Source organism: Melozone crissalis, unplaced genomic scaffold, assembly GCF_028551555.1.
Source record: "Melozone crissalis strain CALT ecotype California unplaced genomic scaffold, PUWL_Pcris_2 ptg000017l_1, whole genome shotgun sequence".
NCBI lineage: Eukaryota > Metazoa > Chordata > Aves > Passeriformes > Passerellidae > Melozone > Melozone crissalis.
This window is the reverse complement of record NW_026535795.1, coordinates 5426062-5444649: the sequence shown is the minus strand read 5'-3', so window position 1 is coordinate 5444649 and position 18588 is coordinate 5426062. Positions and strand designations below refer to the sequence as shown.

Here is an 18588-nt window from a genome sequence, read left to right as displayed (position 1 = left end):
CTAGATGTGAGAATGAGGGAATAAAGATCCCTGGTCTTTCATGCATATTCCTCTAACACTGAATAAAATCCCCAATAAGCTGAATCTGAAGAATTTATCCTGACTATGGACAGACTTTTTTTGTACGTAAATCCTCAGATAAACAAGAAATAAAGTTACTTTTTTGGGGGATAGGTTTAGTTCTGTTAAAGGTTTTATTACTAGGCTTCCTTTCAAGATAATTTTTTAGAGTGAAGTCTTCCCAGTTCCCTGAAGCACGGAGTTCTTAATGCAGTTAAAATAATCAGCTCCAGTAAAGACAAAACCTTTATGCACTCAGAGGACCCATTGAGCTCTTATCTCTTCCTCAGGGAAATGAGAAAAAATAAAAGTGGAAATTCCCATCTGAATGAATATTCGTCATAATTTATTGAATCATTCTTTATCTAGAAAAACAAATACTAAAAGGATGGGCAAATGTTGATGTTCTTGAACAACTTTGCTCTGTCACCTTGGATGAAGATGTTATCTTGGGCATCCTAAAAAGGGTTTAATGAAGTCAGCAGATCCAGGTGTCCTCAGCCCATCCTGCCGTGAATATCTCAGCTCTGGCAGAGATAATCTCTCCTTTTTCACCTGTGATTGCTGCTGCTGCCTCACAATGGAAGGCAGTAGATAAGAGAGAGCTTCCGGTGAGGTTTTCTCTGAATGTGAAAGGGAGATTACAAGCGGGATGTTGATGAGTGAAGGTTTCTTGGAAATTATATTCTTAGTGTCTGTTGTGAGGTGTTGCAGTAGCAGGATTTGAATTTGGGACTCTTTTCAGTCTCTGATTAATTTGGCTGCTGAGTCTGCTCTGCAATGTCTTCAGTCTGTTTATTGAAAACCACAAGGGTTTGCAGTGGTTGGAGAATCCACAGCTACTGAATGTGAGTGCTGGGCTCTCTGCTCTTGCAGTGTGGCAGCCCTGTGATTTCAGGTTTGTTACTGCTTGAGAATAGTTGACCAAATTGAAATTAAAAGCTTGTGACAGTGAGGAAGAAACTAAATAAATGTTTCCTTGACTGGACCTTCTTTCTTGAGATACTGTGCATCAGCTTTATGCTCTACTTCCAGTTAAGTGACTGTTTTGTTTCACTGGAATGCTCATGGTGCTGCAGGAACTCCTGATTCGTATTTCTGAATTCATTTATAGCTGGTCTTAAAACCTTAGACATTTTCCCACTGGAGACTGCTTCTCACAGAAGCTGTGAACCTCAGCAGGAACTCAGCCTTTTGAATATATGTCTGTTAATGTTAGCTTGCTTTTCCCCCCCATCATTTACTGAGGTTTTTTTACCTCAGTTTTTTGAGAGGAACAAAATATCCTTTCTAATATTCTGCATAATATTAGACTATTACCCAACATAGATAGAAAGACAGGATGATGCTCGTGGGAATTGTCTGCTAGGGGAAGTACAATAATTTTCAGTTTCCAGCTGGAACTTCCAATTTCAGAAATGTGATTAATACATTGTGTTAGGAGAAATAAGTAAATTTATCCTGGATGTTCAGCTCGTCTAAAACAATGTTGCCAGTTTTCTGCTTCTGTTGACATTTCTGTCAGTATCTCAGCTGCAGTTGAACACTGAACTTGAGAACAAACAGAACAAAATGAACAAAAAGTCCCACTGAATCTGGAAGAGAAAGAGGTATTTGGAGATTCCAAAGTTGCCATATGTTCTAGTAAATATTTTTGCAGGCAGTTTGTGGAACATTTGCTTAGAAGTGCAAAGTATAGTTGTGAGTTAGGCTTCATCCTTTTGTGTTTTGGTAATACTTGATTTTTCAGCTGCTGTTAGGCAATTAAGTTTAGTCTATATTAAGATGCAATTCTGCAAGAGCAGGTTCATGTAAAGTAAATGTGACACTTCCTCTTTTTCATGAAAAATATTTTGAAACACATGGGAAAGGAAAAAGTGGAGACACTAAGCAATAACAAGAAACAACCAGGCATTTTACAGCAAACATATGGGATCTGTAGCTTCAGTGTTTAAGTGCACTGTACATTTATCTCTCTCAAATTTGGAATTATTTCAAAATTAGAGTTCCATTAAATTTTTTTCCTGTAGGTAATGGCGATAATGTAGGTAATAGCAATTAGATAATATTTATTGTAGTAAAAAGAGGAATGATTCTGGCATAGAACCTTTGTTTGCAGCTATCACAGGTGTTACTGCTGTTCTCTGTTCGAGCTGGAGGCACTGAGTGGACAGTGAAGGACCCTGGAAAATGCACTTTGTGTTCAACCAGCTGTGCCTCCTAAGAGATGGTGCTGGTTCTGGGTTTGGAATGTTGTGGTGACCCTGGGTGACTCAAACATCATTTGGAGAGCAGGTTGCACACAGGGCCTTGAATGCCCAGGTGCAGCCCTGTGAGCACAGCCCTGCACACAGTTCCTTCCTCAGGGTAAATCCCCAAACAGGAGGTACCTTTGGTGTGTGCTACAGACTTACTTTGTTTCATAGTTTAATACAGAGTTAAATGAAGTGATTAGCTGGCTTTCCTCTCCCTTTAGGCATATCACTTAAAAGTTGAGTGATGTGTGATCAGTGGGAAATTCTGAACAGGGAGATTGAAAGGTTCTAACAGAACTACACCATGGAAGGAGGCACTTAAAACTCAGTGACAGAGTCCCTGGATACAATCCCTGATTCAGGCAGTGGAGCAAAACACCTATTAGAGCAGGTATTCAGAGCCATGAGGTAGAGCACCGGGGCTTTTTATAATTAGTGTGTTTTGTATTTTTTTGTGGTTTAATTTTTCTTCCTGTTCTTGGAGTGTTAGAGGTTGACTGAGGCAAAGAATGTACATAATCCCCAATACAAAAGGCACAGGGGGGAGAAGAAATACTGATGTGAGTCTAGCTCTATACTCCAATTAGTACAATTAGTATTGGTTTTGCTAATTCTGCTTTGCCGCAGTCGTGCAAATCTTGAGATCTGTAGTTGATGAAATAAAGTGATCCACTGATGAGAATTGCATTTGGGGAGGGTTTTGTCTTTTTCCCATTCCTTATTTTTTGGGACAATGACATTGGAGAACACCTAGAGATGATGATTGCTGAGGAAGTAAAAAGTAGTTTTTGAAGAGCACAGATGCTTTAGGAGTTGGGGCTTCAGAGATTTGTGGGAAAAAAAAGGTGGTATTTAAAAATCAAAGTTAGACTATGTATTGGTGTGTCTGAGGGATTATCTTACTTTAAAATTTGTATGTCTCCTCACCTGAAGTATTAATAACTGATTTTTGTTCCTTTCAGAGAATTATTGTTTTAGTTAGGTCCTACACCTGCTGTGGCAGTTCCCTGCACCTTCCATTGCAGGGTGCTGACTCACAGGGTCTGTGTTTGGTTTCATTCTTTTGTCTTCACTAACTGATGTCATAGTCCAGTTCATCCTGTCCAGCTGGTCCTCCTTTAACTCCCAAATTCTTTTCCACTGCTCTTGTATTCTGGTAGGCTGCTTAGAATTAGTGCAGGCATTGCCTGCTGATGATCAAACTCAGGCACTCAAAGCTGCAGTGTCTCCTGGATTGAAATTTTATGTAAATCACTAAATCTGCCCTATTGTAAGCTGGGCTGTGCTAATGGAATTTAAAAGCATTTCTGTATTTTCATTGACTGCACTTAGTAAATTCCACTCCCAGAATGCTTTTAAATGCTGCACATTGACTAAATTCTTCATTACAGTTTTGTTGCTGTTCTGGAAATCTTAATTGAATCTAAGTGAATGAATGAGAGTGCAATCATCTTTTGTATTTTTTTCAAAGATATTGGCTGTTGGTAACTGGGGATGTGGTATTGCTTAATTTTGACTTTTTTTTTCCAGTTCCAGTGTATTTCTGAAAGTGCAAAACTGTCAAGAAGACAAAATAATGGAGTTTGCTTTATAGTGTAATAGAAGCAAAACAATTCCTAATTTAGTTAAACAACAGTAAGATATGTTTATAAGTATATTGATGCCTTATTTTGTCCCTTTGTTGTTTTCCAGGAGCCAGCAGGAAAAGGAGGATTGATATAATTTGGACCTGCTGACAACTCAGAGATTCAGTGTGGCACTTGTGAGTCAGGAAATTCAGCATGTGCTGGCTGGAGGATGCTGAATGATTCTGATCCTGTGCTGCCCTCCTCTGGCTCAGCCCTTCAAGGAGAAACCATTGGAGCCTCTGATGCTGTGTCAGGTACAGAGGACATTGAAGAGCCTTCTTAGTTATTTACATTTTAGCTGAAATTTCTATCTCAGAATTTGCGTAACCTCTGCTTCTAGGTTTGAATGTTGCTTCATGTTCCAGAGTCAACAAAGATGTAAACTTTTAATATTTTGAGTTACTCCCTTAATTATATTGTGACATTTTTGGTACAAATATAATTTTAGTGCTGCTAAAAAAAAGTTTAAAATTTATCATTAGTGTTTTTTTAATGGGGGCACTTAAAGGAATTTCATATTGGATTGAGACAGTTTGAGCTCTTTGCCTGTGTACTGCAGGCTTAAAATTCACTTTTTATTCTGTGTGTAATGTTAAAAGTAATCAGTTACTATTTAAATTATTGTTTGACGTCTGCTGCTTTTCCAGTGACATTTATAGTATTCACAGTTACAACTGAAGTGTGAATTTTTTCAACATATCTGCATAGATTTTTGTTTCCATAGCACTGCCCCTTAACGTTTCTGTTCCAGCAGTGTTAAATGTAACACTGAAAGCAGAGGATTTGCAGAGGAGGGATTGTGTTAAGACGGAACAGTGATGGAAATGGTGCAGTAAATTAAATAAGGAGGCATTTATTCCCAGGGAACACTGGAAAACTGGGAAAAGCTTGCTGAAGGGTGTCTCTGAAAACTTGGAGCTGTGTTATGTACATCTGTTTAAAGCATCTGATCCATCAGTGCTGTTATCTAGGAATTCTGCTCATGTTCCCTTTTGGTATAGCTTTGCAGTTCCTCAGCTATGGATACACATGTCCAGAAACATGTGGGAGAGTTGGGGTGTGTCCTTTGTTTTCAAATAACTTTCTCTTTATCCTGTTCTTTGAGGTGCAGTTACTGCTGCCCATTCCAGTTCCCTGGGAGCAGTGTCACTGCAGTGGCTGCAGAGCAGTGTCTGTGCCCTCAGGAGCAGTTGCAGGGCATGCAGCTCATTGGAAATATATCAACTTTAATACTTGTTAGTAAATAAATAATACTAAAAAATATTTTAAATAATTTCAATAAACCAGGTTATTCTCAAATTTATCAAAATGTAGATCCTACATTTATTTCTGTCATTTACTTCTGCCTTCTCAAATAACAGTCTTCTAATAAGCTGGGAAAGTCTTATGAGAAAATAGATCTGGTTGTCAGCACAGATTTTCTTGTTTTCGTGGCTGAGTCTGTCACAGTTGGAGGTTCTTTGCTGAATCAGGTTTTTTTGGGGGTCATTCTGGTAGATCATGTAGGCTGAAAATATTTTTGTAAACAACCATGTCAAGGACCAGCCTTTCTTCCATTTCATTCCACACAGAAGTGAGTGGAACTGCTTAGAGTTTTTGCCCGGACAAACCCCAGGGAGTAGATTCATACCATGAAGGAGTTTTTTGTTTGGTTGTTTTTTTTTTGAGAAATATCAGAAATCCTATGGGTACTCAATAAAATATGTCAATGCAGTATTCAGACCTACATGTTTAACTTAGTACTTTGAAAGAACATTTGTGGCTTGAAATACAAGTACTTGTTACAATTAATACTGAAATGAGAATATTTACTAATTATTTGGGCTAGGAATATTTTGAATGAGAATTTTGGACATTTTGTTTCTGTTCAGCATTTCAGAGTGGGAGCAGTGTTGCCTGTACTATGGAACAAGCTGGAAACACAGTTCCATTAGAGTCTGAAGCTAATACTGACAACATGGAAAACAGTTCTCCTGGTAAGGGTTCTTCCTTTGCAATTGAAAATGTGCTGATTTGTGCATCATGTATGTATGTGTGTAAATGATGTGAAATAACTCAAGAGTTTGAAACAGGAACAGCTGGATTATGTTGTCACAGTGATCAGTGATGTATTTAATTGCTACTGCTGTTGTATTACATTCACAAGAAAATATTGCATCTGTTTTGAGGCTCATCATATGAAGTAGAGATACATAGATGTCACAAAGAAAACACATTGAGAAAAGGTTTTATGAGAGCACATCATTGATCACCACCACTTTATTAACTCTTCCCTTGTTTTTAGCATCAGTGTTGGATGATAAAGGTGAGCAAAGCAATGAAGAGGAGCAAAAGTCTGTCAAGCCAACAAGCAAAGAGTTCAGGAAAACCTGGGGGTTTCGGAGGACCACGATTGCCAAGAGAGAGTGTGCAGGAGATGCTGATGTGGACTCCAGTGAGCAGCAGCCCCAGCAGCAGCAGCCAGGCACCAACCTCAGGAGGAGCGGGCGGCAGCCCAAGCGCACAGAGAGGGTGGAGGAGTTCCTGACCACGGTGAGGCGCAGGGGCAGGAGGAGCGTTCCCACCACCCTGGAGGACTCCAGTGAAGCAGCCTCTGGGCCAGCCACTGATGCTGAAACTGCTTCTGAGGACAGTGTTGAGAGCACTCCAGATACCAAGCCTGTCACTCGGAGGATTTGCACCAGGAGTTGTAAAGAGCAGAAAAGCCCTAAAAGCAGACCCACAAAAGAAGAAGAGGAAGAAGATGAGGAGGAGGAAGAGGAAGATGCTACTTCTGATAGTGACAGCGATGGGTTAACACTAAAGGAACTGCAGAATCGGCTAAGAAAGAAACGTGTTGAGCAGAAACCTCAGCTGGTGTTGAAGGATGTGCAGAACCACCTGAGGAAAAGGAACTCAGGAAAAGATCCTGCCAAAACAGGCGATGTCACACCTGAAAAACATGATGAGTCTGAGCTGCCTATCAAACAGGAGCCTGAGACTGCAGACAGCACTGAGATTGCGAGTCAGGTGGTTGTGTCTGAGGAGGACACTGAAGACCTTGAGGCTCAGAAGGAGGAGAAGCCTGCCCTTGGTGCAAAGGGGGCCTCAGATGAGGAACCTGAAGAACAGCCCAAAGGCAAATCCGAGTCTGAGATCTACGACCCAAATGCCCTGTACTGTATTTGTCGTCAGCCTCACAACAACAGGTAGGCAGAGGGCTCAGCTGCAGACACAGTGCCAGGACTTGGAATTTTTCTGTGATTAAAAATTCAATTAGATGCTAGTGGTTACTTTTTGAATGACCTTTTGGGTATATTGAATTTTGGCAAGGAGTTTAGGACAGATAGTTAAAAGAGGATAAACAAATACAGAAATAACCAGTGAGGCAGAACCATGTACTGGTGCTTTATTGGAGTGCTGAAGTTGTCTTTTTTGAAATATTCACTGAATGTTAATTGTCTTTTCATTTCACAGTGTTTTACTGTTCCTTGGTGGGTTTTTTTTTTTCCAGGTTTATGATTTGTTGTGATAGATGTGAGGAATGGTTTCATGGTGACTGCGTGGGTATTTCTGAGGCTCGAGGGCGATTGTTGGAGAGGAATGGTGAGGACTATATCTGTCCAAACTGCACCATTCTCCAGGGACAGGATGAGCCTGTTTCAGAACTAGACCAGCAGGAAGCTAAAATGGAGCAAGGAAATGCGGATGGCACAGAATTCACAAGCATAGGAACAATTGAACAAAAATCAGTTGAGGACCAAGGAATCAAGGGTAGGATTGAAAAAGCTGCAAATCCAAGTGGGAAGAAAAAACTAAAGATATTTCAGCCTGTAAGTATTTTAATTGTTTCTTATTTTTCATGTTTCACTGAGTACATGGAGACAATGACCTGTATGACTATAAATCTGCCTTGATTTTAAAGCTACACATAAGCTGAACAGCCCACCAAACACTGCTGGCTAGCAGAAGTTTATCCATAATTCTGTCAGTTACAGGAATTCAAACTTAGTTTCAAGTGAGGGATTTAAAGGTTTTATATAGGTGTAGGAAATAGTTTGTGCTGTTCTCCCTTTTTAAATAGTTTTGGAAGTCAAACAATGATGTATTCTTTTAATAAAAATTCTGGAATGCTGTGCTGTTTTATACTATCTTTGAAATAATCTCCAACATTTTGGACATTTTCAGTGGTAGTGAAACTTTTTACTTAATGTGAAAAACTCTCTGTTGGAGTTAATTCCAGCTGTGCTTCCAGTTAGTCTTTGAAGTTCTGATTTTTGTCCTGATAACCATTAGGTTATCAGCAAATAGGGAATTTCTTTACTCTGCCTTTTTAAATCTAAAAATATGTGTTTGGAACTATTTCAATATTTGAAGTTGAAATTTTGTAATACAAAGTTCCATGCCCAGTTGGAAAGGCATAGAAGCTTCTTCAGGTTAATGTACATAAACTAAAAAAAAAAACAAGTGCTCTACAGGGGTTGTCTTTGTTCTGCCTAAGGTGCTGCAGTAGTGCCAGTGTCTTGGACATTTAGAGCTGACCATGGCAGCACAGTGAGACTTATGTATAGATAGAACAGTTTAAGCTGAATATATAAATATTTACTGGTTTAAGATAAATGTGTGGAAAATAGTATTCTCAAAAATATTTTCCAATACATTTGTACACCTTTGTACACCAAGGTTTTTGACAGTCCAGTGCTGTTAGTGTTGGCTCTGCTACTGTTATCACCAAGTGCTCTTTATCTTTCCTTCTCTGTTGAGTGTGTACATAATGGGAAAATTCCCAAATCCAGGTTTTATCAGGCGGCTGCAGATAAAGCTGTGTACTGACTTTTGATTGCAGAGAAGTCAATTTCACTATGCAAATAATGTTTATTTAACTAGAAATATTCCTGAAAAACTTACTTTTGGTAATTGCAAATGGCAAGAGGTTGTTTAGAACTACAATAGTTGTGAGTATCTTGTATGATTTTAAAAAGTAATTTAGAAGAGAGACTAACAGCACAGTATCCAGAGGTGAAAGGTTGGAGCCCAAAAAGCTTTCAAGTATTTCTACAATTCAACTTAATTCACTCTGTTTTCAAGGAATGTGCTATTTTCTGAATCATAGCTTTGGAAGAGGAAGTTCTTCATCTGTAACACCTTGATATAAATGGAGAGTAATTTTGAATTAGAAGAGAATTCAGATTGCAGAGACAAACCTATGAATGTGTAAGCTGTAGGAGGCTGTGTGAAAGTTGTGTATAAGAATCTAAGTTGGAGACTTCTAAAGTTAAAATTGGTAAAACCTATAGAGCAAGAATAATCTGTACACCTGAATATGCTTCCTCTTATATATGTGCATGGCTGGGGACAGCACCTCATGGGGATGGTTTAGAGACCTTGCTGTTGAGAACCCATCTTTGCATTATTAAGGACATTTATCGCATCATGTAGAGGATCAGTAAAAGCATTTGTGTACTTATGGGATTTGAAAATTTAGGAAACCAGCCTCCTTTATCTCGGGGCTAGCAGACCAACCACTTGAAAATGCAGCACATCCTGAAAAAAATTAAAAAAAGAGAAGTGATATATATGAAAAAAATGTGTTGGAGAAGTGAAGTTCTTACATTTGTACAGGTTGTTTGTGTTGTGTCATGAACAACTGTTGTTCTCACTCCGGCAGTTGTGCAGGTGAGGGCTGCAGAGTCTGCACATGAGCTGTGTAAGCATTTCTCCATGCTACAGAGGCTGTTCCTGCTGTTTCCCCTTTGAAGTCTGACCTGACTCCATTTCTCTCTGTATTGAAGGTGATTGAAGCTCCTGGTGCTTCCAAGTGCATCGGCCCCGGCTGTTTCAACGTGGCCCAGCCCGACTCCGTGTACTGCAGCAACGACTGCATCCTCAAACACGCTGCAGCCACCATGAAGATCTTGAGTTCTGGCAAGGATGCAAAACCAAAACCTAAAGAGAAGATCAAACCAAAATCTGAAAAGCCTGCCATACCAAAACCTCAGCAGCAGGTGAGCTTGTGTTCATGATCCAGAGCAGTTGCCCTGGAGCACTGTGCCTTATTTCTGTCCTCTGCTTTTTGACTTAAATAAAACTGCTGAGTTCTGCATTGAAGGAGCTTTCTATTACTTTTTTTTGTTGTTATTCTCTTGCCTTTCCCTGTGGTAAGGACAATAAAATACTTTCATTTAAAAAAAAATCTTAATAATTGCCTCTAGATGGAGATAGTTCCTTGCAACAGTTGTCTAGATGGCAACGACTTTTAAGAAAGTACTATTTCAAGTAATTTCCTCCTTTATTTTACTTTAAGTCAAATTAATTTTGGCTTCTTAAATTAAATTTCAAATTACTGGGTTTTGGAGTAATCAAATAATTTCAAATGGTACACTATAAAAGTAAGGAATTTACTATAAAAGAAACCGGTGTATGTGTGTGTAACGCTTTCTGCTTGTTTGTGAAATGCAATATATTTGATGATTATTAGTAATCTCAAGCTACTTTTAATTATCCAGGTGGGCATCAAACCAGTTTCAAACCAAAAGAGACAGCTCCCTGAGAAAAGAGAGGTGAATGTGAAGAAGACTGTTGTGAGCACAGCCAAGACTGAGGCAAACAGCCAAGCTCCTGCTCGAGAGCCAGCAGCAGAACCCATCACGCCGTCCTGGGCCAGCGATCATAATTACAATGCTGTAAAGCCTGAAAGGACTGCTGCCATTTCACCTGCACTGTTGTTCAAATGTATGTATGGCTTAGGGATATTCCTGAGTAATCATATTTTCTTTGAATACCCACCCATTCTTGGCTCTGCAAAACTAGGGAGTTTAGGATTTGGGGGTTTTTCTTATTGTGGCACCAAGCTACTTTTCTCCACCTTCAAAGATTCACACAGATACACACAAATGAGAGACACTTTCAGGAGTTTCATATGTATCATATGACAGTTGTATGATTAAGAGCCTGTTGATCTACGCAGCTGATTTCTGGATGAAAACTTCATGGTTAAGCTTGAAATCTTTCCCATAAAGAAAGTTTCTGTTTCTAATCTAGAAGGTAAGTATTGAGACATTTGTGTTTTTACAAAAAGGTTGTGCGGTGTGCACTGTGAATCAGCAATTGCCTGTACTAATTTCATTGTATTTTCGTAATTTAGATTTGGCACCTGTCTCTCAGGTCTTGCATTTTCAGTGCCTGGTGCCAAGAGTGAAATCTTCTACGTGGTATCCAACGATACTTGACACCTCTGCAAACAGCTTTTAACTGTCAAGTATTCTCCTGCTGCTTTTCTTTCTTACATGAAATAACTTAAGGACCATCCTTTACTTGTATGCTGGGGTGGGAGGCAGAACTCTGTTATCTTTATTTTCTTTTTTTTTCCCTTTCTCTGTTCATATTCCACACATTATCCACACACAAAAGAGCACATCTCAGCTGGATGTTGGGCAGAGCTACTGCCTTGCATATTTTTGCAGGTTTTGAGTAGCATCCTTGTAATTCATGCAAAGGTAAGTAAATACTGCTTTGAAGCCTGAACAAGTCTTTTTGCTTATGACATTTTTTTTGACTGACTCACTCTGAGTAGTTTTATAATGCAGTTCTGGAACTTGAGATGAAATCTGACATTTCAGTTACAAACCACATGACCTCCACTTCACTCCTTTGAAGAGTAATTAATCAGAAATTCAGTTCTCACCGCTTTTGTAATCACACTTCAGCCAATTTACATTTTATTTTCATAAGTAAATGTAATTATTGAACACTTACATGTAAAGTAACTGATAACTTTATAAATAATATTTAAGATGAGATTTTCTAGTTAGAGCTTTTAAGCACTGAGGGAACACCAGCTATCTTAAATTGCTGTTGATGAGCAAGGCACATACCAGGTATATTTCAATGGTCTTTACCCACATCAGGTTAAATGGTTGTAATTTTTCTCTATGTATTTTTGCTGCATATTAGGCCCTTGACCTCTTGTAAAGTAAACTCCCTTAAGATATATATTTTAATTAACTTCCATTCCTTTTAGATTATTTTAAAGAAAATTTAGCTTTTTTTGTCAGAAACAATAGTGTTTTAAACATAACTAAAATTAGTGGAAAAACATAAACGAAACTATAAGGGCTTATTTTACATCAGATTTTTCTGACTGTAACAGTTATGGGTGTCCATAGAACTATTTCACTTTAAATGTCCTTATTCCTATAGGGTTTGTTTTTTTCCCTAAGAGACAGAAATACAGGTTGTGAGGCAGAACCTTTGAGGGTTTTTTAAGGGACTTTGCTCTTAAGATTTACCACAGTGTAGGTTTTACAGACTTAACCACTTTGAGTAGAAAACTGGATTCCTGCAGCTAAATAGTGAAATTGATTCTAAAACATTGTAAATACCAGACTTTAGCAACAAACAGGGAACAGCCTAGTTCGTGTGGTGAAGAATTCTCATATCAAACGCAAGGAAGAACTTCAGATTTTCTTTTTTAAGGTAAGTTGCATTGATATGTGGGAACTCTACCATTACTAAATGACCAGATAAATTGTTTGTGTATTTGTGAAAAAAATGTGCCTTGCTTTTCAGTGGATAGGTCTGAGCTGTAATCTTCCTGAGGAGCTGCCAGTGCACCATCTGCAAAAGTACTCTACCAGATTTTATTTCTCTAAGAAATCTTTATATGCTGTTCAAAACCTGAGTTACAGCATTAGGGAAATTCATGAGAGTCGTCTCACTTCACTTCAGGTACCTAAGAGTGAGAAGTCTTATAAGTCTGAGCTAGTCTGTCAAGGAAGACATGTTTATTGGACCAAACATAGTCTGGTTTAGATGTAAATCTTAAAACCAAGCAACTCCCAGATTAGGAATCTGCATTTCTGAACATTGATTATGAAGGACTTGTAGTCCAGAAGAAGCAAAGGACTTCCAGATGCAGTATTTCAGAATGCTGCCCATGTTCTTCCAGAGTTTCCAGCCATGTTCACCAAATCTTTGTTTGCAACTTCAGTGCAGGAGACCTTTTAGGAATTAAGAAAACTTAACCTGATTGACAGAATCACTCTCTAATACTCTTTACACCAGACAGTTTATCATTTCAAACATAGATTTATTTTATGTATTTACTCAGTACTTGTGAGTTACGAGACTTTGTTGTTATTACATGAGATAGTTGTTTTGTTAAGTAGTACCAAGAAATCAAGTCACTTTCAAAGATGTACTGGGTGGTCAGAGCATATAATATATTTGCATCTAAGCCTACCACCAGGGCCCTTCTCCCTCCGTTTTAGAAAAGGAATATTTGGTGCTCATAATGCAGAGCAGTCATATTTTTTTCCTTCTGTTACCCCATTACTTTGTGTTTCTTCGCTTCCTAACTTTCCTGTGTCTTTTTGGGATATGAGTTAGGGCTGCACTTGGAAGTGACTTGGTACATCAGAACCTTGTGCCTGAAAAATGACACTCTTCCATCTTTGTGTGCCCAGTGAAAATGAGTTTGAATAATTTAAAAACAAGTATGGGAAATACCTTGATTTGATAAATCAATATTAAGTACTTCTAAAGTTTCAGATAGCATTTGAAGTACACATATAAAAGGAAATTAGGTCTGAGTCACATTCCCTTTTAGAAGAGTTGCTTTTACTTTTGTTAGGAAAATTAGTATTAATTTAATATGCAGTGCTCAGCTCTTACATTGCATTTCAGAAGTCATCCTGGCTTCCAGATTCATACAAGTATGTGGATTGATGAGATTTATGAACATTGTTCAGAGATCCATGTTACAACAGCAACACTTGTAAGAGACTTTTTCTGTATTTTTGCTAATAATTGTCAAGCAGAAGTTAGCAGCAAATGCAGTTTTAAAATAGAAAATTAATCCTAAAGGAGGGGAGGAGAGTAAACATTTGCAGTATCCCTGTTCTTAAACTACCCAGTCCTAAGTTTGCTAAGTATTCATTAATGCTTTAAAGCTTTGAAGTTCACCTGATTTATTAGACTTTAATACACAAGTGATAATTTACTCAATTCAGGTGTTAAGACAGTTTAAATATCTTGCCTGCTTTTCCTGAGAAAGCAGCTAAGCATGCAGGAGAGCGAGGAGGGTTTATTAGACAAAAGCTCAAAAGGAAGCCTTAAGTTACTGTTCTTGTGGGAGAACTTCAGAATAACAAGCCCTTGTCTCACCAAATCACTGAACTTGTGTTTACATTGTAACTTGTAACTTCTGTTTACATGAACTGCAGACAGATACAATGTGAATTTATAGCAAATTACGGTCATACCTTATTTGGTACCAGTGTTTCACTAAAGAATGAGTGAGGTTTGGAAGGGGGGAGTGTTTCCTTCAGAGAAACCGTCAATGTTTGTGGTCCTGCTCCTGCTTCCCAGCAGGGAATTCTGAAGAGACAACGCTGCCACCTCCTGGAAGTAGGAGCCCTGGCTCTGGTGATATACATTTCTTTTTGTTACCCATTTTCAGTATTTTTCATCTCTTCTGCAGCTGAACTTTTCCACACACACAAAGGGACTAGTATGTGTGTGTATGTGTAGTTACAGATCTTGGACTGTTTGTTCCTGTACACCTCTGACAAAATAAGGAGACTTTGAGAATGGAACACAGGGATAGTGGGATGCCCCACCAGCAGAAACTGCTGTGGGTATCAAATTGGTGGGATTATAGCATGCATAATTTATGTGTGCCTTTCCTTTTGTCTTGATTTTTTTTTTCTTTATGTAATAACAGCATGAAGACAGGAGAGAAAGAAAATAAACCACTCTACAGAGAGCAGGAGGAATATAGAATGCCCTAAAGACAGGATTTATGGCTCAGGAAGTAATAGTAATGTAGGGAGCTGTGAGTAGTGATATGAAGAGTAAAAGATAAGGTCTTGTCTACCCACCGGGTGGTGCCAATTTAATGCTGCTTTTGAGGCAAGGTCATGCCACCTGAAGTTGTGGCTGTGGAGTGAAGTGGATGTGGATATACTGCTGTTGGTTTGGCTTAACTTAAAATAATATTTTACTGAAACTTTGCTTCTTAAGCTATAGATATGTTTGCCTGCCAGGACTGCTTGTAGGTAAACTGGATTCCTTTGGTTATGAGTGCTTCCCCACAGGAAAAACTAGGCTGTGCCAGGTTCCATACTGTTACAACTGAACTACTGCTGGCATCTGAATTGACTCCTAGAAAGCCAAGGTGTCTTGCTTAATGCTGTATTGTGCAATGTAGGCCCATCCTGGGAGTCAGTAAGTATTGAGTAGTACCAGGGAAGTGAAAAGAATTACTGATTTTGGTGCTGTCCACTTTCTGGGACACCTGGCTGCCCTGCACGTAGGTCTGGCCTAAACATTTGAACTAGAGGAGTTTTCAGAAGGGTTGCTGACTGACCAATAATGGTCAGCATACCCAAGATGAGTCTGCCAGAAGTTCTGAAAAATTCACCTTGGAGACCTGGCTCTGGAAGGGTTGTAAAGCAGAATAACCTGGCTCCAGGGCTGAACTCCTGTCGTGAGACTGGCAGGGGCTGTGCTGGCCTGGAGCTGGCACGAGAGCTGAGCCCTGCCTGTGGAGGGAGGCAGAACATAGTGATGCTGAAGCCAACGTCCCCTGGCACCCAGCCAGTTAAAAGGAGCAGTGGGATTCCTGGGGAGCCATTTTCATCTCCTGCCTGAGAACTCCTGGAGCTCCCCTTCTCTGCTCTGCAAGGTATGTCACACCTGTGGCTGGCAGCCACGTGAAGATTTTTGCCGTCTCTTAAGTTAGGAAGGCTGGTCCCTGCTCCTGGCATGTGCCTCTCAAACAACCAGCAGCACACCTGAGGCACTTGGAGACAGCAGGCCAGCACTGCTGCCATCAGGGGTGCTTGGCTTCAGTGTGAGAACCATTGCTCATGGGAAGGGTTGGGGGGCAGAAACCTGGTACAGCTTCCAGAGGCAATGTGCATATGAGGGTGGTTTATCTCATCATCAACACTGAAAGTGATGAAAGTTTGATTAAAAACACTCACCACCCTCTTGCTGTTTTGCTTTCTTTTGCTAATTTTACTTCAGTATTTTGAACTTGCTCACTTGACTGCGTAGCCAATGAAAAAGTTCTTTGCTAGTCCCAAAATAAAAGGGATTTTTTTGAGGTGATCACTTGCACTTAAAATCAAGTTCGCTGCTGATTTGCTGTGTCCCATCTGTGCTGAACTTGGAACCTGAAGATGGCCTGTCCCTGCAAGGAGTGATGATGCCAATCCATGAACAGTCTGGAAAATAAGAAGCCTTTTTTTTGCCTCAGACAGTGTTTCTCTCCCTCAAGAGGGGGGTAGGAGTAAAGATGCAGTTTGTCTAGTAGAGATCAGATAGATCACTACAGTATCATGTAGATTAAAATAAAGCTTGTGTGTCAAAGCTACAGCTGTGCATCAGCACAGAGCTGCAGGTTGGCTTGAACACAAATCACTGCAGGAAAGGCATGCCCTTATCTCTGAGTCTCCTGAATTAACTTTAGGGACAGGTTTACTTTATGTGCCTAAATGTAGAAGCTTGGCACACAGGCAGCTTAACTGCAGTGCAGATCAGGACTGATGGAGGCTTTCAAAGTGCAGCAGTGGGGCAGGCAGCATGTGCCAGACACTAGTAGTGTTCAATAAAATTTGATTAGGTCTTGTAAGTGAAAGTAGATGGGGCAGGTAACAGTGGAAACTAACACTGAAGCCTGTTTCAGAGCAGCTCAACACGTGGGAATTAGGGCTAGCACTGAGTTATTGTGAGGGAAGTGACAGCCCTGCAGCAGCAAGTGTGAGGAGAGAGCAGAGAAGCAGGCTCGGAGCTGCAGCGGTGCCGGAGCTCCTCATCTGCACAGCCGCGCGCAGCGGTGCTCGGTGCCACCAGAGGGGGCTTCGGGGCACCCAGCGGCGCCGAGCAGTGCCCGAGGCTCAGATGTCAGGCGGCCCCAGCACGGACTGGGCACAGCTGGCTCAGAACTGGTAAGTAGCTTCCCGTTGTGGAGTGCTTGAGGACTGACAGCTAAAGCACCTGCTCACCCGCGTCTTTTACTCCATGTTTTCAGTTCCAAAAGGTTTCACCTCGGAAGAACTCGTGGATTAAAGTTCAGTAGTAGCCATTGCTTGGGGCAGGGGGTTGGTTAAACTCTGTTCAGGTTATTCTTGTCACAAGTCATACAGGAGGGGGTCATCACACCGCTGTGTCAGATGACGCCTCTTGGGACATGTGCTGAGTGGCAGTGGGAAACTGCTGAACCGCACCAGTTCGGAGGCTGGGAAATCCTGCCTGTCTTCCAGCAATTATCCAGAGGGGAAATCTGGTTGTTAAATTCTCACCTACTGGCAGAGGGGTGAGGTGCTTCCCTCGTAGGCCAGCAGCCTGTGCTGCCCTGTGTGCCAATGGGCTGCTCTCACCTTGCCCCGCTCGGAGCGGAGAAGCTGCAGCGCTGCAACAACGGCGCAGGGACGGCCACCGCAGCCACCTGCGGCTGAGCCCCAGGAGCCATGGGACACTGAGGTCACTGCCCTGCTCTGTGTGACACCCAAACGCTGGCAGGGCAGGCCCTGCGTAGGTGACTGGCTCTGCTGGGCTGTGCACACCTGTGTTCCTGTCAGCTGGGTCAGCTTGTTGCAGGATGGAATTGCTCAGCTCTGCTCAGCCTTTACACTGGCTGTGTAAATACTTTCTAACAGGTATCAATGGGTTTATTACAACTGCACTGCTGCAGCACTGTGGATTTTCTCCCCTCTAAAGGCAGAAAAATCTACTTAGTACAGGTGGATCACAAGTAGCTGTTCTTTGCTTAGATTGCATTATTAATTTTGTGGAATTTTACAGATTTGTTGTTAAAGAAAAATGTTAATTACCAGGTTTCTTACTGTTGGTGCCACAGAAGTTCATATACTGTGCACAAGACTGAAGTTACCTACGGGGTTTTGGTTTTTTCCCTAAAACTCTGTTGTAGTGAGAGAGAAGTCTGTAAAGGAGCAGTAAAACCCAGACAGGCTTGGCTACCTCTGTGCTGGGCAGTGCCCCCTGAAGTGCTGAGTTCCTGACGTCCTGCTCCCACTGCAGAAAGTTCTGTACAAGTTGGACATGACACAGCCATCACCTCCAACACTGCCTAAATTAGGAAATTCACCCTGGGGAAAGAAAGATTAATGTAGATGGAAGAGAACACAGGGGAAACATGAAGATATTAGACACTAGAGACAGTGCTGGTATACGAACAGCCTTATGCCAAAGTCTTAATTCTGTAGGGAAAATTACAGTACATGGCTGCATGATGTATTGCACAGAAGTGTTTTAATGTCCTGTAAGAGGAGCTGTGATGCTTTTTTAAATTTAGAAAACCACCAAAAACACAGCTTTACCAGAGTTATTGTGAAATGGGCTCTTCAGGTGTCAGCCTGTGATTTACCTTCACCCCATTTAAAAGTTTTAACACCAGCTAGAGCCAGGAATTAAAGTTCTTTTGAGGAGCTATGATTTAAATAATTTTAAAGCTATACAGAGAAAAGGAATAGCACATTTTTTCTAGTATTTAAAAATTGAAAGAAGTAGGTAATAGTTTTAGCAGAACAGCTCATCACAAGTGAGATATCTTATATAGAAATTGGGATTAGTTTTTGAAGTGGCTTTCAAAAGCTCTAACTCTTGGGAAGGATTGGGTGGAGAGGGAAAGGGGAAAGAAC

The 18588-nt window shown here is 40.5% G+C and overlaps 1 protein-coding gene across 3 annotated transcripts in view; it reads left to right on the top strand.

Annotated features, from left to right (window-relative positions):
* The window catches only part of DIDO1 (death inducer-obliterator 1), a 46935-nt gene that overhangs the window by 7844 nt on the left and 20503 nt on the right, over nucleotides 1-18588 (top strand). For 2 of the 3 annotated variants that reach the window (XM_054274807.1, XM_054274808.1), the window contains exons 2-7: nucleotides 4008-4197; nucleotides 5815-5919; nucleotides 6228-7131; nucleotides 7437-7755; nucleotides 9715-9927; nucleotides 10429-10654. In XM_054274807.1, the coding sequence (XP_054130782.1) occupies nucleotides 4113-4197; nucleotides 5815-5919; nucleotides 6228-7131; nucleotides 7437-7755; nucleotides 9715-9927; nucleotides 10429-10654 (1852 nt within the window). In that variant the 5' untranslated portion in view covers nucleotides 4008-4112. Of the gene's footprint in view, nucleotides 1-4007; nucleotides 4198-5814; nucleotides 5920-6227; nucleotides 7132-7436; nucleotides 7756-9714; nucleotides 9928-10428; nucleotides 10967-11066; nucleotides 11550-18588 lie in introns of those variants that run through there. The other variant, XR_008482976.1, reaches the window with a different exon arrangement.